Source organism: Ambystoma mexicanum, chromosome 13, assembly GCF_040938575.1.
Source record: "Ambystoma mexicanum isolate Mex_15411 chromosome 13, UKY_AmexF1_1, whole genome shotgun sequence".
Lineage (NCBI taxonomy): Eukaryota > Metazoa > Chordata > Amphibia > Caudata > Ambystomatidae > Ambystoma > Ambystoma mexicanum.
The window spans coordinates 178,326,836-178,350,329 of NC_090938.1; the positions used below are offsets into that span (position 1 = coordinate 178,326,836).

General features: G+C 46.4%; 1 protein-coding gene across 4 annotated transcripts in view; it reads left to right on the plus strand.

Annotated features, from left to right (window-relative positions):
- Positions 1-23,494, plus strand: part of LOC138521050 (mitochondrial glutamate carrier 1-like) — a 161,521-nt gene that overhangs the window by 107,424 nt on the left and 30,603 nt on the right. Inside the window, exons 3-7 of one of the 4 annotated variants that reach the window (XM_069633569.1) lie at positions 12,799-12,928; positions 15,389-15,479; positions 16,964-17,082; positions 20,273-20,477; positions 20,771-20,925. In XM_069633569.1, coding sequence (XP_069489670.1) covers positions 12,922-12,928; positions 15,389-15,479; positions 16,964-17,082; positions 20,273-20,477; positions 20,771-20,925 — 577 coding nt within the window. In that variant the 5' untranslated portion in view covers positions 12,799-12,921. The remainder of the gene's footprint in view (positions 1-12,798; positions 12,929-15,388; positions 15,480-16,963; positions 17,083-20,272; positions 20,478-20,770; positions 20,926-23,494) is intronic. The other 3 variants (XM_069633570.1, XM_069633567.1, XM_069633568.1) reach the window with 3 other exon arrangements.

Sequence of the window (23,494 nt, forward strand, 5' to 3'; positions counted from 1 at the left end):
TGATGCGGTCAGCAGCACCGCCCACACCACAGGAGCGCCAATATTCCTACCAAATGGTCCCGAAAGTACACTAAAACCCCTCAACTGGGCCATTCCACTCTGCTGCAGACCACGTGCCCGTCACATATAAATCCCTCTGTGTGTTGGCCCCTGATATGCCTATGCAAACATTAGTGCAGCAAGACCCCCCCTAATTCCCCCACAGCCCCATAATGTGTATGTTTGTATGTTGTCTTTATGTTCGCGGCTTGATGCATGCGGGCTACGGTGCGCTATAAACAAAATAATAAAAAATAAAATGAAGCCTCGTGTGTGTAGAGCAGGTTGTCCCAGGAGACTGTGCCCCAGAGCGTATCGATCGTACAGCTTTGGTCACCTGGCCTTGTGATCCTTCTCTGCGAATGAGATCATGCAGAAGACGGATGTAAACAAACAAGATTTATTTCTTCGAGAATTTCTAATAACAAACGCGGCTAGCGCTCCGTGTGGGGTTTTACGCGGGTCCCCGAACCGCGTAATAAGTCACACGGGAGGAGCCGGGGAACACTGCGTCTTCCTTTATTCCCCGTTCAAGTTACACTGCCCCTTTCCTGTCCCGCCCCCTCCCTATCCCAACGTCACTTCCCTTGCCGGGAACTAAGACCGCAACGGCGGTCTGCCCACACAACGATGTGGGCGGGCTACATAGCCCTAACTAACAATCCGACATCTCCCCCCTTTTTAAACAACCACATGTCTCTTTTTACCTTACTCCATTTCTTCTATGAGTCTGTGGGGTTTGAAACGACTTCTCTGAGGGCGACCTCTGTTGCCCGGGGTGTGTTCGTCCAGGCCCTGGGGTGATGACCTGTCCTCCCCTTCGGATGACTCGCTCTCCTCCGCGTAATACCCGTCAAGGGCAATGTCCTCTTCGCTGTCAGCTTCTTGATACAAGGTATCCTCCCTGTAGCACCTCTTGGGTTTGAAATACGATACGTTTCTTGTGACGGAGGACTGGTCAGTCCTCTGGGCCGTAATCATCGTACCTTTCTTTTGCGTGACCGTCAGCGGTTCCGGTGCAAACGTGGCATCTTCCTTGCGCTGTTTCGGTTGCCGCAGCCACACTTGGTCTCCCAGTTCCACGTTCGACTCCTGTGCCTTTCTTTTGTGATCCGCCGCGTCCTTCATTTTGGCTTTGGCGGTGTCATCCTTGTTTTTGGCCTCTTGTTCCAGAGGCGTGGCTTCAGCTGCGCGGGCGTCTTCTGGCAGTCGTGTCTGTACTGGCCTGCGGAACATCAGGTCAGCGGGGCAGACGCCCGTGGTGCTGTGGGGAGTGTGGCGATAGTCTCTGAGAAACTGATACAGTGCTTGTTCAAAAGGTTTGTGGAGGATGGTCGCTATTTGCAGGGTTCTCTTGATGTTGGCCATGAACCTCTCGACCATTCCATTGGCCTGAGGCCATCGCGGAGTTATCTTCCGATGCTGGAAGCCCATATACTTCGCGAAGTTTTCGAAGTCTGTGCTCATGAATGGCGCTCCATTATCAGACTTTATGATCCTGGGTATTCCATATGTGGACAGCATGCGATCTAGTGCCGGAATAACGTTGGTTGCTGCTGTGCTGTCCACGATCTGTGCGTCCGGGAATCGGGAGTGTTCATCTATTAGCACTAGCACATATGTGCCATTTCTTAGGGGTCCAAAGAAGTCCACCGCCAGTTCTTCCCATACATTTCTCGGTAGTGGCGACATGTGGAGTGGGTTTGGGTGCGGAGGCGGTGCTACCTGTGCGCACGTTGTGCATTGCCCTATGATTTCCTCAACCATCGAGTCAAGTTTGGGGAACCACACTTTTTCCCTCAGTAGTCTCTTGGTGGCCACCACTCCCCGGTGACTTTCGTGTGCTACTTGGATCGTTCTGGTGCGTAGCGATTTCGGGAGGAGCACTTTGCACCCTTTGAGTATTACTTGATTGTCGACGATGGAGAGTTCGTCCCGGACCTGGTCTATCAGTTTGACGTCTGCTCGGACCTCTTCCGACTCGTGCTGTGCCTGTTGACGCATGTGCGCCCTTCTGTCCTCTTGTATGCAATGTCGCACGATGCGTAGAGCCGGATCTTGTTCCGAGTGTGCAATGATGTCTGCCCAACCGACTGGTAGTGGTTGTAGGTGATGGACTACGTAGTTAAGGTATTCGTCAGCGATGGATGGGTGTGGTGTGGCCGGGCCGGTCGGGTGGCGTGATAGATAATCCGCTGGATTGTCTTCTTTTCCAGGCCGGTGCTTGATGACGAATTTGTAGTCCTGCAGTCGTAGGCCCCATCTGGCTATTCTGGGCGGCATCCGTGATTTGGGGTCTCCATATATAGTGATCAGTGCCTGGTGGTCGGTGATGATGGTGAATTCCTTGCCATACACAAACAGATGAAAATATTCGCATGCCCACACCACCGCCAGGCTCTCCTTTTCCGCTTGGGAGTAGGCTTGTTCTGTCGGGGTTAAGCTCCTGCTGGCGTATGCGACCACATATATGTTTGCCGGTTCCAGCGGGTCAACTTGCGTTAGTATGGCGCCCAAACCCACGGGGCTGGCGTCCACTATCACCTCGGTGTGCCTTTTGGCGTCATAGTACGCCATGTCCTCTGCCTTGGAAATGGCATCCCGTATCGCCTCGAATGCCTTCTGATAGTCCGTGGACCAAGTGTACGGTTGATCCTTGCGCGTTAGGAGGCGCAGCGGGTTACTGATGGTTGCGTAGTCCTTTAGGTATCTGGAGCAGTAGCTGGCCAGTCCTAAGAAGGAACGAAGTTCCGTCGTGTTCGTCGGAAGAGCGGCTGAGTTGAGTGCCGCCACTTTCTCCGGGTCTGGTCGCATCCCTTTGTCGGAGAATATGTGTCCGAAAAATCGTAGGGAGCCTTTACCGAACTCGCATTTGGCTTTGTTGAGCGTTAGTCCTGCCTCTTGTAGTGCAGCGCACACTCTGTGGAGAGCAGTGTCGTGCTCTTCTTGGGTCTTTCCAAATACGAGGACGTCGTCGGAGTAATTTAGGCAGTTGGGCACGTGCCTGATGACTCTGTGTATTTCCTCTTGGAAAATTTCTGCTGCAGAGGATATCCCAAAACTAAGCCTTTTGTATTGAAATAAACCCAGGTGTGTAACGAATGTCGTGATGTACCTGGATCCGGGCTCAATCTCGATCTGATGATAGCCTTTGGTGAGGTCCAGTTTTGAGAAGACCTGGGCCCCGTGGAGCAGATGTATCATGTCCGTGATTCTGGGCGCCTGGTGTCTTTCCCTTTCGATGGCCACATTGGCCCTCCTCATATCGACACACAGGCGTATGGATCCATCCGGTGACTTTTTGGGGACGGGAACGATGGGGGACACCCATGGAGTGGGTCCTGAGACCGGTTCGATAACGTTGAGTTTTATTAGTTTGTCCAGCTCCTCTTCGACCTGGTGTTGTATATTTATCGGAATGCCCCTATAGTGCTGGGCGACGGGTGGTATCTTCGGGTTTATGTGCAACTGTACCTTGCGGTGCTTTAGTTTTCCTAGGCCTTTGAATAGGTTGGGGAATGTTTGCTCGATGGCATCCGGTCTGGCAAAGTATTTATGGGCCATTAGCTGATACAGGATGTGCACCAAACCCATCTCGACGGCAGTCTTGAAACTGAGAATGCACCCGCTGTTGGCTTCCGTCTTCAGGATGTGTAGCGTGATTTTTGCGGCATGCGATTTATGCACGCACCATGCTGATATTGTTCCTTTGCATGGCAGCGGGGTCGTGGCGCCGTAGGGGTATATGTCCACTGACGCCTTCCGGATCTTTGGGGGGCTGGGGAGTGAGTTATACGCCTGTTCGCTTATTATGTTAACAGTTGCCCCCGTGTCTATGAGGAATTCTAACGGTGTGTTGTTGACTTGAAGCTGGAGCGTTGGACTGTGCTGGGTGGCTGTGGCGTTGTTGAGAGCCCACACATACCCTTTTTTTCGTTGATCATCCTCTGATGACTGGGATTCACTGCCTGATGGGGATCTCATCTCAATGTATCGGACGAACCTTCTTCTTTGCGAACGCCTCGAACCCTCCGAAGGCCTTCTGTCGTCTCTGGTGTAGGCGCTCCTTCGTGGTTTTTCTTCTCTCCTGGGTCCCGGCTGGTCTTCATCTCCTCTGCCTGCTGGTGGGCTCTGTCTCGAGCTTCTCCTTCTCTCTTGTTGTCTCGTTCTGTTGGGTCCCTGTCCCGGTGGATTTTTGCATACGGCTCTGTAGTGGTCCATACCGCCACATGCGGCGCACTTTTGTCCAATTGCAGGGCAGTCGCCCGTGTGCGGATACTCGAATCCGCATCTGTAGCACGTGGCGTCCGTTCCTTTCCCACTCGGTGAGGGCGCCGTGTATAGCTTATTGATGGTCTCAGCAGTCGGTGGCGGGTGTTGAATGGTGACTTTGCCTAGACAGTCGAGTTGCGACTCAACTGCTGCTTCCATCCTGGCCAAGGCAAGGATTTCCTCCAGGGACCTTTGTTTCTGGAGAAGCTGTTTCCTGAATGGCTGTGAGATGCAGCCAGCTATGACTTGAGATCTTAGCGCCTCGTCGTTGGAGTACTTGTGGAACTCACAGTATTTTAGCTTGATGCGTAGGCGCATCACGAAATTGTTGAGGGACTCTCCTTTCTCCTGTCGCGTAGTGTGAAAGACGTGGCGCTCATAGTCAATGTTTGTATGGGGCGTGAAGTATTCTGATAGCTTCCCATGTAGTTCCGCATAGGTGACCGTGTCTACGTTCATCAGTTCGCCTGCGATGTCCCTGACAGCGGGGCCTACTGTCATGAAGAGGGTGTTTTTTAGCATCGCGTTGTCTGTCAGACCTATTGCCCCCGTGTAGAATTTGAAATCCCTGAGCCATATGACCCATCTGGGGCCTAGGTTAGATGTGTCTCTCACATCAAAGGGGCCCGGTAGTGGTAAGTTGTGGGCGGCGGTACCTGAAGCTGGTGCCTGTTGATTGCCATCGTTCGCTGCTCCGGACCCATCTGACGAGGAGGCTACGGGGCTTGCTGGGCCCGACATGTTCGCTGTGACGGTGGCACCGTGTGGCAATGTGCGGCCTCCTTTCTGGCTCTGGCTTGCCGTTGTGTCCCTCACGGGCTGGTGCGTGTGCTTGGCCTTTTAATTTGGGCCTTGGGGCCCTCCTCAGGGCCTCCCGATCGCTGGTTGAAGTGCGGGAGGGGGGGCAGGACCCTGGCAACTTGCCCCTTGGCACGCGTGCTCCGTTGCAGGCGCAGCCGCGACCTCTCCCCCGCGGCTCCACTTGCTGCGGCCGCTCGTGTTTGTGGCCTCTCCCCGCGGCTCCGCTTGCTGCGGCCGCTCGTGTTCGCGGCCTCTCAGCAGGATATGGGAGGTGCGCCGACGCGCCACGCCGCTCGACCGCGGACCTCCTGCGGCCGCTCGTGTTTGTGGCCTCTCCCCGCGGCTCCGCCTGCTGCGGCCGCTCGTGTTCACGGCCTCTCAGCAGGATATGGGAGGTGCGCCGACGCGCCACGCCGCTCGACCGCGGACCTCCGCGGTACTCCTGAGTGGCGGCGTTGCTCCGATGCGCGGGGTCCCTGGGTTGCGAGTGGGTACAGCGTACCCCTCGTCGCCAAATGTGGGGTTTTACGCGGGTCCCCGAACCGCGTAATAAGTCACACGGGAGGAGCCGGGGAACACTGCGTCTTCCTTTATTCCCCGTTCAAGTTACACTGCCCCTTTCCTGTCCCGTCCCCTCCCTATCCCAACGTCACTTCCCTTGCCGGGAACTAAGACCGCAACGGCGGTCTGCCCACACAACGATGTGGGCGGGCTACATAGCCCTAACTAACAATCCGACACTCCGGTTTTGCGATTCTTTTTAATGATGTAGATAAATCAGGGCTACTGAAGGTTGGTGGCAGAGGTTTCACAGTGACACGAGAGAGGAAGCGGGTGGTGCAATGGGCTGGGCGTTGCAAACGACTTGTTGTGTAATAACACCCAAAGCATGCACTGGACTGATAGGAGCCCAGGCGAGGGTAAGAAAGCAATAATGTGCACCATGAGTGTCCCAGAATCCCACACAGCCCAGAAAGCAGAATTACAGTGGCCCAAGGGCACTTGAAAGATAGTGCAGAGCAACCAACCCATGCCCAGAGGATTATCCTGGTACCTCCTCCTCATATGCAGCCCGGGGAAATCGAAGGGAACCACGGCCTGTGTGCAAAATGTCCAACGTGGCTCCATGCAGGCAGCATCGACCTACCCAACAATTAGTTATGTCTCTGGTGTCAGTGCTCTCTTGAGGCAAAGCGCAGCTGCAGAGGCCCGCAGGATCCAACAAGCCGTGCTGCCGATTCACCCCAGTGGACACCACCGGTGTCACGGTCAACAGCGCGAGCCTACCTGTAGCTTAGGCCGTGGTGTCAGGCAGCCCACAGCCTGATCTATGGCGAACAAATGAGACCGCCAAGCCAGAGGAACCTCCACACTCCACCGCTGCATCCCATCTCCCGGTGTGAGCTTCGGATGAAGAAGCGGGAGGCTGCTCACGGCTATGCTTCGGTCACACGATCTAGGGTCAGATAGCAGCTTCTTTGATGGCAGCTATTGGGCTCAAAAGATGCCCGTCATATTCCCATGTAGGCAGGCAGTGCCGCACCAGCCGATCTGTGTCGGGATCACAGGATGAAGTCCGGAAATGTAAGGGTGGAGCGGGAGCTCACTCCAAGGCGGCCATCATGTGTTGGCCGGGAAACCAGAAGCCGGTAAGTACAAGGTCATGAGCTCATGGTGGCTGTGCCCAATAAGATCAGTATTGCAACTATAGCTACACACACACAAACACATACAAGTTGGCTTTGGCCAATGATATCAGTACTTCAGCTGTAAGCAAACACGCATAATGGCCTTGCCTACAAATCCCAAATACGGATATTAAAAGTAAGCCCTCTTGATGTTGTTCCCAATAAGACATGTACAGGGAACCTGCCTGTTGACTTTCCCCAATAATGCACTACTGCTACTGTAAAATAAACACTAATAATGACTTTTTTTCCACTATGGCCAATAGAGCTACTGTAAGTACACTCTCTTGCTGGCTTTGGTGAACCAACCCAGCACTGATACTGCAAGTATGCAATTCTGTTGGCATTTCCGCAATAATGGATTCATGGCCCCTGTAAAAAGACATTGGGCCTCATTACGAATGTGGCGGAAAGGCAACAATGGCGCCGGTAGTGCTACCGGCACCGTTGTTACCATACCGCCACATTATGAGTTCTGCTTGCAGGTGCCGCCATGCATGCCTGGTCAGACCAGGCGTGCAGAGCAGCACCTGCGAGCAGAACTCGTGAATGCACGGGCACTGTTATAAACGGTGCCGGTGCAACCATGCTTCCCACCCCAATTCTGCCCTATTGGGCGGAATGGGGATCGGGAGCCCGGCTATACCGGCACCCGCGAATGGGCATTTACCGGCCCATTCAAATCGTAATGGGCCAGTAATGGCCCATTAGCGGGTTCCGTTGCCGGTAGCGAGTTTGGCGGTAGCCGTGCCCTCGAACTCGTAATGAGGCCCACTGGCATGCTAGCTGTGCATACAGCCACACTCCAAAGTAGATTGGCATCAAGAATAAGTATGTCTATCGGCAGCCGCAACTCAAGTGCTGTTCTTTCCCACACTCTCTTGAGCAACCCCTATCACGCCGTACTCCCTCTGATGTACATGTGTGCACACACTCTAAATTGTAGGGGGCATCCTAAATGAACACTATTTCAGTAGTGATATCCCTACATTTTTTCGGGTGTAAATAATGTCAAACTATTATAAAGATAGATATATTATTCAACAATTCAACAGGAATCTAACTCTGATTTGAAAAAATACAACCATTTTATTAAAAACAATTTATAAAAAATGTATAAAAACAAGACAATCTAGAACATTCATATATTAGTACACATAAAAACGATTGTAAAAAATAGTCTGTATAATAAAATGTACTAGGATTTGAAAAGAATAGACAATAGTTAATGTCATTTCATATGAGAAGGAGACTTCCTCTCTTACTTATCCATCTATTTACTCTGTCACAAGAGCTCAATTTATTAAAAAAAAGAAGTCACAGATTTTTTTTTAAAATAGTTTTTATGTGTAATAATATATACATTTTTCTAGATTGTCTTGTTTTTATAAATTGTTTATAATAAAATGGTTGTATTTTTTCAAATCAGAGTTAGATTCCTTTATAATTGTTTGACATCTGTGCACGCGCACACACACACACACACACACACACACACACACACGCGCGCGCGCGCGCACTCAGTTACAAACACATTCTCAAACATTCACTGAGCCTGATCTCATCCAGTGTTGTCAGACTTTAAGCAAAGACCTTTAAGGGTCAGTAGCATTCTGATCCTGTACATGACTTTTACCAAGCCAGTGATGTGGCTACGTGAGGTGGCATGGGTATCCTCGCCATATTGCTCCCCACGGCACTCATCCACTTCCTCATGGAGGTTCCTGCCCCTCTTGGTAACCTCACTAGATGTTCCCAGAATATGTCAGGGGGCGTTGTCACACACAGTTTCCCAGACTGTTCGGGTAGAGACAGATTGACCCTAGTGATCTATGCAGGTGCTCCTCTCTCCATGTTTTATTTCTGACCCTGCTCTCCTCTTCTGACCAACTTCCTTCCAATAGCTGTATCACATGACTCCACATCACTCTCCAGGGTGACATCTTGTATTTTATTGGTAGTCATATAGCGCTTTCACGAAAGCTTGGCACATGCTTATATGAAATGATACAAATTCCTGTAACGGTGGACAATAAAACATCAATCAGCATAGGGGAAAATGAGGGATAAGAAAGAGTTGAAAGAAGATGGCCGCGTTTAGGCAGAGGCAGAAGATGTTGAGAGAAGAGGAAGAATGTACATTGCATGGGAAGGAGTTCCAAGTTGTGGAGGCAAGGAGGGAAAAGGAACGAAAACGAGAAGTGCTCAGGGAGTTCGGGGGAGGTTAAGAAATATTGATGTTGTGAGAGAAGGGGCTGGGGCGGGTAATAAGGAGTGATAAAAGCAGGAAGGTAAGGCAGAGCCAAACCATAGTAACATTTAAAGACTACACAGAGGAAATGGAAAAGGGGGCGGGCTGGGTAGAGAAGAAAGGAAAGAGAACTGAGAGAGAGTGGTGATAGAAGAGCAAGGGGGGATGAAAAAAAGAAGATGAATGGCAGAATTAAAGACTGGGCATATTTGGGTGAGGTGAGGGGAAGGTAGACCTAAGAGGAGAGCAGAACAATATTTGAGGCAAGATGAAATTGATTGAGGAAGTAATGAGAGGTTTGGCCGTGCCGAAAGACAGAAAGGTACGGATACAGTGACTGCTATGGAAGTGAAAGCTACACTTAGGGTAGTTTCTGAGATAAGAGAGGAAAAGAAAAGTCAAGAGTCGTAGATCTCCAAGGTTACGAGCAAAGGAAGAAAAAAGATAGCAAGGGGGAAAATAAAGACCGAGAGGTGGCAGGAGAGAGGAAGATGATGGCAGGCAGAAAATAATTTCAGTTTTAGAAGTGTTTAGATCCAGGAAACAAGATGACATCCAGGTTTGGACAGCAGAGAGATCTGATGATATGGAAGAATGAAGTGAGTCCAAAAAGAAAGAAAAGGAACAATAAGATCTGGGAAATGTCTGCATAGAAATGGGAAAGCAACTTGAAGGATACAATGATGAAAAGAGAGGAATAGTATAAATACAAAAGAGTAAGGAGCTTGTAACGAACCTTGCCGTACACCGTAGGAGAGGGGGCGGTGGAGGAAGATTCTCCTGCCCAAGAAACCGACTAAGTGTGATCTGAGAGATACGGGTAAAACCAACATGTGACCGAGTCAGAGAATCCCACGGCTTTGAGGGCTGAAGCAAGGAAGGGGGATCAACAGTGTCAAAGGCAGCAGAATAATCCAGAAAATGATAATAGAAGAAGATTCATTGCCTCCGGTCATGGGAAGTGGGATAGTGACATGTAGAAGAGCAGTGTCTATTGAATGGGCAGGACAAAAACCAGAATGAGTTGGGGTAAGAAGGGAATGTAAATTTAGGAATTGACAGATTGCATTATGGACAGTATTTTCAAGCAGTTTAGAGAGAAAAGGGAGAAGGTAAATAGGTTGAAAGTTAGAAAACAGAGAGGGGTCTAGAGAGAGGTTTTTAAGACAAGGATTTATTTTGTATTTATTAAGCGCTAAACACCAAAGTGTGGTACACATCATCACATCACAGTACAGTTAAAGAATGAACACAATGACAATTGCCAAAAGATTAAGAGAAATGAGTTTTAAGAGCAGCACAAGAAGAGCAGCACAAAAAAGTGAATAAGAAGAAACAGAGTGAATGGAAAGTGGCAGTGTGTTCCAATGCAAAGGAGCAAGTAAAAAAATGTGCAAAAACGATATTGAGCACAAGATGGGTGATGAACAGTTAAAAGAAAAAGAGATTAAAAACAAAGAGAACAAGGAGAATAAAAAGCCACAATCACAGAGCAGAGAGATCATAAAAAGTTTTAAAAATCAAACAAAGAAAATTAAATTTAAGATCAGAATGACGTGAAAGCCAATCCAAGGAAGAGAGTGCTAAAGAAATCGAATCACGAGGCACAAGAGAGTAGAAAAGATGAATGGAAGAGTTGAAGATCGATGAGAGAGGATCAGTAGAAAAGCAGAGAAAAGATTACGGAGGAAATGAGTAGCTTAGCAGCATTAACAGTAAGGAAAGGTCTTGCCTTATGTGTATTATACAGATGGACCCAACACGAACGTGACAATAGAGAAAAATGAAAAGAAAAAGAAGAGTCCAAATAAAGACCCAGATTACGAGCAGAGGAAGAAATAGAAAGCAGAGAAGGCGGAAGAGAAACAGAATCAGGAGAAATAGCGGGGGAATAGCAAGAGCAGGACAGAAAAGAACTTCAGTCTTAGAAGAATTGAGAACAAGATAATGATCCAGGATTTAATGGCCACAAGACAAGAAGTTAGAGTATCATGGATAGTAGAAAAGGAAGAAAAAGATAGAAATAATTGGGTGTCATCAGCATAACAATGGTGGGATAACCTATATGGGGAGATGATAGAAGCGAGAGGGGCAGTATAAAGATCAAAAAGGATAGATCCCAGAACCGAACCTTGAGGCATGTCATGCTGAAGAGGAAAAATTGAAGAGGATTTACTGGACCTTGAAAACAGAATAAGTATGATTTGCAAGATAGGATTGAAACCAAAGAATAACAGAACCAGAACATAAGTTTAAATGATGCAGGGAAAGATGGAGATAGACAAGGAAAGACTGAAGAGGGAAATCCAGTAGGGAATCACAGAAGTATATGCTAGTGGCATAAGAGCTCTGCAATGCCACTTCAGTAATCAGGTAAGTGACGTGACTGGAACAAGATTGGTTTTACTTTCTTTCTGCTTCCCCCGTTTCCAGTGTGTGGGCAATTGGGGTATGGGGTTTAAGATATGGACTTCTCTTTGTGTGGAAGAAGGTATTGCATGAGATTCCTCCCTTTGGTGGACTGATCAGCACCTCAGTTCCAGATGCCTTCAACACTTAAGCTTATAATTGTGCAGCTCCTCAACCAACCAACAAATGGAATCAGTTGCAAGTCTGCCTTTAATGACTGTTCTGCCTCCAGAGGGGCAGTCTTTTTTAAATATACTAATATCCAACGTTTCCAATAAGGGTCAAATCGGGGGATACCAAAGAAGTTTCAGATTGTGACAACCTGTAGTTTAATTTGTATGAAGAACAATGAACCAATGCCCCCATCATGGTTGCAATGCAAAACTGAAATAACTAAAATGTTCCAGAGATGGGTCCTACACCAACCATCGCAAATCCATTAATCAGGGGCTTTAACCTCCACCCGAAGGCCGAAACCAAGAGCCTCCTCGCCTGACAAACACAGATCACCACCCCCACCATGCCTTGTCCTTGTCTCCTCCCAATCCCGTCACCCTGCCTGAACCTCCACCCGAAGGCCCAAACCAAGAGCCTCGTCACCTGACAAATCCAGATCACCACCCTGCAATGCCTTGTCCTTGTCTCCTCCCAATCCCATCAGCCTGCCTGAACCTACAGTGTACTATTTACCTACTTCCTGGCGCAAACCCCCACAACCCTGCTAACACCATTTTCCAGCTCGCTCCTGCTACTCCCGCCTCACCTGTGTTCTGGGCCTGCTGGTCCCTTCTGTGCCTTTACCTTTGGTTGTCAGGCTTCTGTGGGCAGTATTTCCTGTTTGCCTTCTTTTGTGGACTGTACAGGAGCATGGTACACAAACCCCCAGCACATTTTTTTAAGGGGGACTTCAACATAACATCAGTTTAATCAATATAAAACAGGACATGAAGACAACTAAGGAATGTGCGAACAATGAATTTACTGTTTTAGAACCATACATATTTCATGAAAGTTGATGAAGAGACAATAACAACATTTACTTGTGTTCTTTTTGTAAGCCAGGATAGGAAATATTATTGTTCCATTCTATATTACAGTTTGTTGGGGGCTTCTTGACACAGACATTCTTTTGTAATCTGTATTGACTATCTTGAAGTGAGATGGCGGTGTCAATCTGGTGGTGAACGTCTTGGAATGGGATTTCAATGAAAATCTGTCAGTGGTCTTCTTAGAGTGGGAGGGATCCAACAATCGCGTAGTGTCCATCTTGGAATGGGACAGAAGCTGATAGTTGGCATGCTTTTGTATCATTATCAAGCACCATCTTGGTTTGGGTAGGTGCCGCAAATGAGACAGCATGGCGGAACCATACCCTGACCTGGATGCTTAAGTCAGAGGACAGAGGAACGGCCATCCAATGCTGCCCAATCTAGGTCTGTGGGGAACCTATCTCCATCCTCTATGGCAGGTAAGCCCATTACTAAACTTGTTTTCCCAAACCTAACTTTTACGGTGTGGTGTGCAAGGGGGTGTCAGTTGTAGATTGATGGGTGGGGGGAAGATTCATCATGCGTTGGTCATCTCATTTTCATATGCATACATAACAAATAAGGTCCCTATCTTGAATTAGCAGATTAGGAGAAATAATATTCATTTGTTTTGAAAAATGTAACATGCTGGAAATAAAAGTTAAGCAATGTTTCATTCCATCAAATGTACACATAGAGGTGTACATCTAAACGAAGTCTGGTTATAGAATGTAGTGGGTGATGTGTTTGTTGCATTTTGGCACCAACGTCTACACGTAGATAAGTATTATCATCTTGCACCTTGTGTCATCCTTCAACCCTCATTTGTGACATACAATCCATGTTTTCATGTCTTTGTATATTTCATGCCAGCCAATGGACATGTTCTTAAAACAACATTGAGTTTGGTGAAGCTGGCAAGAGAATATTGCACTACTTGCTCTGAAGTTAGTAATTGAACCAACAACATGATTCCATTCAGAAGAGAGTCATATAAAGGACCCTTTTAGATGCATGTGTGGGTCAAAGCTCCATTGACTTTTCTAGACGCATGTGTTTCCAGACCCCAGGATTATTTACATTTCCTTTAATAAATGTTCATGGCTAGGACCATTGCTGATTACTCATGAGCCACATCAGTCCACCTTCTCTCATACTCTGCATCATATACCATAGACAAGCCAAGTCCAAGAATGATCTATAATTTCCCCACCTCAATCCACTTAAGGACAAAGTACTTCATAAATAGCAGGAGCCCACTGCAGGTAGCATAAAGTGGTGTGATGATTCACAGGTTCTCGTCACTTCTCCCGAAAGGGGAGCCCATCCCTATGAGGCTAGGGCGGTGAGGCCACTACCCAATAGTCCCCCTACGGGTAGTAATAAGTAGGATGAACACATAGGGAGAGACTCCCCTCTGGAGGATAAGGATTCCTTTTCCTTTTGGGAACTCCCGGATAACCTCCTAAAGGACATTCCTTCCCCCTCTCACCCTTCTAAGGTATCCGCCTCTCAAGTTTCTGTTTATTACTGTGATGCTGCACCACTCACACATAAACTCCTTAAACGTACTGAGAAGATGAAGAATGGAAAATCCATGAAGAATGCTTGTTGGTTGGCAGCCAAACATACTGAGACGAAGAAGAGGGAAAGAAGAATGGAGATCAATCCACAAAGACAAAAGAAAGACTTGACTGTCCACTGGGGAGGAACCAGCTACAATGTTTAAAGAGAGAGGAAGGACTAGAAGAAGTAGAGAGAAGCTGACGTGAATGCTGGAAACCCCAGGAAGTTCAAACCTGGGAGCAGGGAAGCATGCTGCAGCAACCGATCATTGCCACAGTGGGTTTCATGCACAGGTCGGCTGAGCACTCGAGGGATGGCGAGAGAGCGGACTTGTCCAGCAGTTGGGAGAAGGACTTCAGTGGTGTGAGCTCAGCAAGGTAGATCCTGCAACCACACTGGAACCGATGGGCCATAAACCCTGCAGACCCAGATAGGAGTGGTGTGAAACAGAGAATGTAGAAGAAGCAGTTGGGAAAATCAGCCAAATCCAAGACCCCAGTAAGAATGGGCAATGCTGTTACTCCAAAGACAAGGTAATGGGGGCCATGGTGGACCCAGTAGGGGTTTAAGGGAGGCTTAGCAGATGCATCGGGAGTAATCTCCCCCATCACAGTAGTCCCAAGAAAACTACTAACCTTAAAGAAAGCCTCTGGAGTAATCTCCCTCATCACAGTACTTCCAAGAAAGCTACTGAGCATGAAGAAAGCCTCTGGGGTAATCTCCCTAGGCACAGCACCCCCAAGAATGCCACTGACCCGGAAGTATTCATCAGGAGTTATCTCCCTCGTCACAGTAGTGGTACGCAAAGAACCAAGAGTCAAGTATTCCTCAGAGTGATCTCCCTCGTCACACTAGTGATGTCCAAAAAACCAAGAGTCAAGTATTGGACAGAGGATGGTATTTTGGTTTCTTTTGACTAACATCCTGACGCGCACCTGAGTTATCCTGTGTTGAGGTAAGGATAACCCCCTCTAGGACTAGAGAGATGTAGGTTTTCCTCCCTATTTGAATAAAAGTCTTTAGCCAAAATGATACCATCTTGTCAGCCTCCTTACACCATCACGCCACAGTGGGTAAGGTATGGTCCATTAGCAGTAGTATACCGATTTAACTAAGCACAATTAAAAAAGGTTTTCCTGTGTAACGTGCCTGGGTTGGTAACATTTTAATAAAAGACACTGCAAATGCTGCCACTATGGGCAGATGTGGCCTTGATATGATCTTTGTAAGTTTTCCTGCAAACCACATTCCTACAAGTTGGATGTTTTATAAAAAAAATGCCTACAAATAACACATTATACTTTCCATTTGACAATGGTCGTATTCCTTCTTAGGGGCTGCTGTAAACCTGACCCTTGTAACACCTGAGAAGGCTATCAAGCTCGCTGCAAATGACTTCTTCAGACAGCACCTAGCGAAGAGCGGGTATGTGTTTCTGACACTTCAATGAGGGAACTTTTCTCAATGATCGAAACCCTCCACAACAGATGCCCTCAGAAACCTGATGGAACAGTCAGGCATATTGAGTCAGGTCGGCTGATCTGTGAATGTATGCATGCTAATAACTGTATTGTCTGGATTTACTTCTATGTATCTGTGTATTACTGATCCATATGCCAATAACCTTGTACTATGTTTATATGCAACTGAGTAAGGAATGTACTTCACACTTATGTATGATAAGCACCCAGATGCCTATGGGTTAGATGTTGAGATGTTGAGCTAGTAATGTAATGTAGTGCTTCTAGAATGGCAACATGCCATTGATATGCTCAAGTAGCCTTCCTGCATGAGAATTGAGAAGCAACATATGATACTTTAGAGGAAAGGAGGTCATTTGGCTGGGGCATGGGTGGGCAAGGGACAAGGGTAAGTTTCATATAATGGATTGCAAGTAAAGGTCGTTCTTCATCTATTTAGTGAAACATATAACGCATCGCCCATATGGAAGTTGATGCTGCAGGAAATTCCAAAGGAGTATTATTAGGATAACTGAGGTCTTTCATCATATGTCGGGTGAGGTGGAACCCTGCATAAGATCACAAGGATTGCTGTGTGTGACCAGACTTCTTGTTGTACATGTACTTTTGAGTTTGTTCTTTTTGGGTGAGTCATGGGGGCTTAAACTGTACATTGTCCTACATGACAAATTTAAGAGTGAGCTAGAGGAGTAAATTGACATTATGTATTTGATATGATAGTGGTCACATTGTATTTTTGATCTAATGTTTTTGCCAACAGAATTTTGGTTGCTTGTCCAGCTTCTCCGCACAGCAGTTCATGTTTTAAAGGGCTCAATTTATACTCATTATGCCACTAATAAGGATGTTAAGAGGGGCACTTTTTCAGTTGCCAGAATTTGAAGATGCTGGTTCATATGGCAGTGATTGACAGATGGGCAGACCGTGCAAGACATGGGTGGACTATGAGGGTAGAGGGAAAGGGTGACGGAAAGTACCTAAGATGGCAGACCAGACAGTTAAGAAGCGATCATGTGCAAAAGGATTGATTAGGTACCTTCTCTTTTATTAGGTCGGTGCGACTAGATTAGAGAGTAATTCACCTAAAAAATGAAGTCTGATGTTGAAGTTTCTGATAAGGGAGGTTAAGGGTCCTGCATGACTTTTGGAAGTATTAACAACATTTCTTGAGCTTCCTTGACTCCTCAAAACATTATTGACTCTCTCTGTGCATCAGAGTGTAGAATTCACTTAAAAAGATTGGGAAATGAGCAGACTTCTCCAATTTTGATTATCCCGATGAGAGGGAGGATGTAGTCTTGTTCTGTTGTGAATCGGAGATCCTACACTATTGGCATAATGTTCTTCATCAATAGCTGTGTCCAAGCGGTACATGTTATGGTCAGTATTTTAATTCTGTTGGGTGGTGACTCCCTTCTTTCTCTCCAGTAGGGGGTTGACCCTATCCAAAGAAATGCTGGCGGGCTGCGGTGCTGGAACCTGCCAGGTGATTGTCACCACTCCCATGGAGATGTTGAAGATTCAGCTGCAGGATGCTGGACGTCTAGGTAAAGCGCAACCTTGACACTGGGCCTTATGTTTGCTTCATTTTACCTGGCAAACCCACCTATTCTGTTGTTGGGGTGATTTAATGTTTGTTCAGACTGACAGCTTTTGTTGTAAAATATGGCTGCCTTACAGATGGGTGGATAACACCTAGGCCATCATGCCGCCCCTCGTGCCACCTGATTCACTAGACGCCGTTGGTTCCTCTCCTCTCCTCCCCGCCACCTAGTACAGCTGTACCCCTCCTCTGTGCCCCTCTGAATCCTACCCCCCTGAATATCTGTTCTGTTCTTACCTCTGTAAAGCGCTCTGTTATGTATCTGTATTGGTGTATACCTCTGTAAAGCGCTCTGTTATGTATCTGTATTGGTGTATACCTCTGTAAAGCGCTCTGTTATGTATCTGTATTGGTGTATGCCTCTGTAAAGCGCTTTGTTATGTATCTGTATTGGTGTATACCTCTGTAAAGCGCTCTGTTATGTATCTATATTGGTATACACCTCTGTAAAGCGCTCTGTTATGTATCTATATTGGTATATACCTCTGTAAAGTGCTTTGTTGCTTCTCAAAGCTAGGCTGGTGCTCAATAAATACCTTAATAATAATAGAATACATAAATAGCCCATGGGTTAAGTGCTCCCATCTGACATGAGGCAGGCCTGTACTTCCCAAATTTGAAGCCTGTAGAACTAACTCATCCATGTGTTGATCCGAGGTCTACGAATAGAATGTGTTAAACTGGGCAATACTGTACCAGCTATTTGAACCCTGGGCAGGTGTAATGGCTAACCAGGTGGCTCGGTTCATGGACTGGTGCCACCTGTTATGGCCCGCTTCTGAGCAAATTTCTGCTTGCACACATGCCACCCTGTTTGCCAAGTTGCTATAACCTTGCGCCTGTGCCCTCTTATTAAACCCCTGCTCGCCCCATGCCCCAATTTAGCTGACACTGCGCCACCTGCTCAACTTTGTGGTGGCCATGGGCATGAAAAAAAGACTTTGCTTAGAATTCCCTCTGTGTGTATTTCTTTGTCACTTGAAATGGCTCATCAGGTTACTAATGATGATAACAGAGATATCTACAGGTTAGGTAGTGGAATAATCCCTATTTCAGTATGATAATATTAGTCTCTATCACCACTATTAATGACACCTTCATGTAGATGGGATGAATTAGCAAATACTATTCCGTACTAATTAGATTAATCTGCTAATCAACGTGAGATAATTACAGAGGAATGGGCAAACGATGCAAAAATGGCCATAGACTGCAGTGACTTGAAGAGATCTATAGAAAACAAGTGTTACTGTACTGGCAATATAGCTCAGTAAGTTAAATGCTTGCTGGGCTATGATTGTTATACCATAATGCAAGCTTTATCGGTACAGGCTCAATACATTGGGCCTCATTACACGAATGGCGGAGAACCAGGGCGCTATTAGCGCCATGGTTCATGCCGGTCAAATACCGGCACTGCCTTGGCGGAAAGGGGAATTACCGCCCCATTCCAAGGTTGGCGGGGCGGTAATTCCCCCTTCTACCATTGCCCTTCCCCATTCCCATTTTTGCCCCATAGGGCTCTATGGGAATGGGGAAGGCGCTAATTACGGTACCGCAAATTGCGGTACCGTAATTAGCTCCCTGGGTCCCTTTGCGGGTTGGTTTTTAACGCCTGCAAAAAGCAGGCGTTAAATTCCCCAACCCGCAAAGGGACCTCGTAGTAAGGCGGTAAGGATTTACCGCTACCGGTAAAATACCGGTACCAGTAAACCCTTACCGCCATCCGTGTAATGAGGCCCATTGAGTACCATTAAATCAGGTTTAGAAATCACCTACTGTTACAGCACTTAGAAGCAGGAGACATATAAACGAAGTGTTATATGAAATGTTACATCCTTGTTCGGTTCAGTATTATTTAATGCGAGCCAATCTTAAATTCCAACAGTACAGATCCCTTTTAGGCTTAATCTTGACCATTACAGACTTTTCAGAAAATAATCTTGGAAACTAAGCTTTTACATAGGTTGTCATGTCGGAATTCCTCTCAGTTCTAAGCACTGTAATATTATGAGTTATGATTATTTAATTGTACTGTACTCAATGTATGAACCGCAGGCAATGAATGCTAAATCAGCCGTGCAAGAATTCGAACTTGCAAACACAGGTGAGTGCTTACCATGCTTAGCTATCTACTAGAATAGTTCAAAAGAACAGTGGGAGAATATGCCTTTTTAAGGTGTCTTTAAGAGAAGGTTAATTGAGCAATAATCGTCAAGGTTGAGCAATGGGACCAATTCAATGGGGTCTTAACACAGCCCCTGGTGTCGTTAATGGGCATTCCTCACAGCAAGGCACTTATAGCTAATTACAGCCGGCATATTGTCTGGGATGCCAATAGCTTTTTAATTTTGGCTATTCTGTGACTAAAGCTAAAGTGCCACCTATAAGACAAGAGTATTGCTTAAGAGTACAGCTAGGGAGATATGGCAAATGAGGAGGATTACCAAGCTTATGGGTGTTTTTTGGTTATTTACCCACCCATTGACTGGCCAGGGCCATATTAATCCCTATGGACATTCCCACCTACTTCCCACCGTTCCCCGCCCACGTCCTTCGAGGATCTCTTTGAGCTAGGTTTATCAAGCCTTACGATCAATTGTTGAGTTTTTTTCAATGTAGTCTTATGAAAGTTAATGACTTAATTACAGCTGTAAATATGCTACTGGTGTAATAGAAAATGTCTTAACAAGGCCTGCCTTCATCCATTGATTTACATGCCTCTGCCATGCCTACACAAAAGCCAAAATAGTTGGCATTGCCAATGTTCTTTGATAAATTGTGAAATGGCATAGCTGTTGTATGCTGAAAAGGAAAAAGAGAAGGGCACTGCTCCTAGTACCTACTCACTTTTCATGGCAGCCATTTGTAATTCAATTCGATGGATTAGACAATATATTATCGTTGTTTCAAAGGCTATGCAATTGACTGTGCACCAGAAGACAAGGTGAGGGCACTAAATCCGTTCCATTTAATTACTGATAGGTGGAGGGGAAATTGTGCAGGTTGGGGTAAAAGGCTTGTAACACAGGGCCACGATTTAGTGAGTCAAAGTTGTTCCAAAAGCACAGCCTTGAAGGCAAACACACTATGAACATTACTGTCAAAGAAAAATGTCTTTCTTTCGATTCCAGCGTCTTTGCAGAAGAGCGCCATCGGGCTGCACTGCTTGCCCTCGGGCACAAAGCATTTAGCGACCATCCCTGTCCTGACCAGAGCATACAACGTCGGGCCCGCCTTGTGCGCGCAACCGATATCCGCTACCCAGATAGCGGCCAAGCTTCTCCGCTCAGACGGGATCAGAGGGCTGTACAAAGGGCTCGGGGCCACTATTCTGAGGTATAGTGTAAATGTGTAAATTTAATATGTAATATGTAATTACCTTATATGATGTAATCACTGTAACTAACGTCCTCAACCTATGTAAGTAATGTCTGGAACTAATATCTTTGTAAGCTACTACTGTAACCAACCTGCTTAAGCAAAAAGTGCCTGGATGCCTCCCGGCTCGGCGCTATACAAATGTCAAACTAGATAAATATCGATAAAATAGAGTCTCCCGATTGGGTTGGTGGTTCTGACGGCTTACACGGAGATCGTATGATCTCTCATGATGTTTTCTTACTTTGCAGGGATGTACCCTTCTCCATCATCTATTTCCCTCTGTTTTCACATCTCAACAAACTGGGACAAGCCTCCTCTGAGCAAAGAGCTCCATTTTACCACTCCTTTCTATCTGGGTGTGCAGCTGGTTCCTTTTCAGCCGTGTGCGTCAATCCCTGCGACGGTAAGACAAAGCTCTATTTTCTCTTCATAACGTTCATTCCCGCCATTTATTCTGAGGTGAAAAGCTTGCAGGACAGGGAACACATGTACAATGATGTTCTTCCAAATGTGGCAATGGTATCTGATGTGGCCATTGGTGTGTCATGCATTCATCATGGGAATGTGGTCCCTCGTGACTTTCCTGTTATCCTCCACCTCATATTTATAACAAATTCCTCAGCAGGTTGCTTGGCAAATGCCATTGGCTGTGAATAATCATACAGCAGATTGGCTGCCTTTGTAAGGAGCTCTGTCTATGTCGTAAGGCGACCAATTGAAGAGATGCCTGTGAGGTTGGACCGTGAGATAGTGGACATCCTTCCTATTCTCTGTAACATACAAAAGGGAAAGACAGCGTCTGAATGGCTGTCTTTTGACCCATGCTCGAAGTTTGGACCATTCTTAAGATACCCTCCTCTACTATCGGCGACCTTGCTTTAACCTGTGGTCTTGTGGGATCTTAATGGTGATCACATTGAATCTATGTCATCACTGCACCACCCGTATCTGTGCCGACAAAAATATTGATGCAAATTAAGATCACTTTTCCCCCGCAATACTGTCACCCGCACCCCACTAACCTTTACCGCGGCGCACTTCTATGTGCTCCCTTGTACCCCTGCGGCATCAGTTTCTCCCACTTACGTGGGGCGGTGTTAACACCGCAGGGTCCGTAATGGTAACCGGGTGATACCCTCACAACCCCCGCTCCACTTGGGTGCAGTAATGGGAGTCGGCATTCTCTAAAATGCCAACAGCGCAGTAAAATCACAGTCAACATTTTAGAGTAACAGTCATGGTACGATTCCATCACATCAAACTCAGAAGGAACTGAACCTACAATTCAAGAGGGCATCTCAAGTGAACGAACATTTCCTCACTATATAGGATTCAAAGATAAGTTTAAGTTTGGCAAAACTTGATAAATATCTGGGCTATTAATTAAGCAGGATACTGTTCCAATGCAAATGAAGTTTAGCAATTTTCTAAAAATTCCTCAAACTTGGGGGACAGGAAGGTGCACTCCGCCTCATACTTCTGTTTAGAGCCAAGGGAATCCAGAGAGCAGAAGGGGTCAATTACTCTGACGTAGGAACGTAGGAGGGCAAACAAGTTAGAATAAGCAAATGACATGGAGCATGAAACAGGGAACAAAGTAACCAGCAATCAGTCAAAAGCAGGGCAAACGACAAAACCCACCGTGTACAAGAGGAATAGACAGGACTCGGAAAGGCAAAGCAGGCCTGACAAGACCTTCAAAATATCTGAAGACACGTATCAAGATCTGCAACACTATGGAGAAATGTGTTGGGGGGGGGGTGGGGAGGTGTTCCTACTCCCTTTAAATATGGTACACTTTCCCGAACGAGGCTTGAGTTTCCCTGACTCTTTTTCATGTGTGGCAGCCAACTTGTATAGGGATTGTGGATAGGGATAGATTTACTGAAGGATGAACACTGCTGCATAATTCCTGTAATGGAAAATCCAATCACAAAATAGTCTTGAATGTATACATACAAAAAAATGATGGCTTTTTTGAGCCACTAAGGTCTATGGGCCTCATCAGGAGTCGTTTGTGCAAAAAGCGTTAGCACTACTTGTCCGGTGCTATTAGCGGAGGATCACAAGTGGCAGTACAGCGGTAAGTTCCTATTTCCTGAACCCAATGGGGTTGGGAGGCACTATTACCACTGGAGGTAATTGCTCTGGCAGTTATAGCACCGAAAACAGCTGAAAACGGGTCATAAAGGAACATCTTTACCTCCGGCAAAATGCTGGAGGTAAAGCTCCCACTTACAGCCCGAATCATGATTGGGCCAACACTTAAATGCGGGGGTGATGGAATTACCGCAGCATTTAAGGTCTAAGGCCTAACTCAGGATGAGGCCCGGCTGCATCGAGGGACTTGTGAAAGCTCATTAGGGCAGCCAATTCAGCAATTCTAGAGAGGAACAAAGTTAGATGTTCTCAGTATCGGAGCCAGAAAAGTCATCACGTTACACCAGGGTTTTATGCAGTTTTTCGACTGAGTCGAATTGTAAGGTTTGTTTTATATGTGTGTTTTGTAATTTCAACATTATTAAGTTAGTTGAATAGTTAAACAGGCGAATGAATAAGGATGTTATACATCTTTATACAAATGAGTCGTGATTTTGTGAAACTTTGATTTCCATCCTCTTCTGCACCCATGAGAATGTTAAGAATGATGGTCAGGTGTGGTATCTCCTATACTTTATTTTATATAATATTCAGTGAAAATACTTTGTTAAAGGGTTGTTATAGTTAAGTTGCACTAATAAAAACCTATACAATTCAACTTTACTAAAGGGACCTTATGGTTACAAGTAAAATAAAAAAAACACAAGAATATCACCAGGTATGGAAAGCTATGGAACCATAACTCGTGCCACTGCCTTGCACTGTTAACACTAACTCAACAATTCATAGTTTTCTATTAGTGCATCAGTGCCATAATGTCCCTAAACAACGTTTTTTTCAGTGAATTTAATAGGTTTTTGTGAGTGTAAATG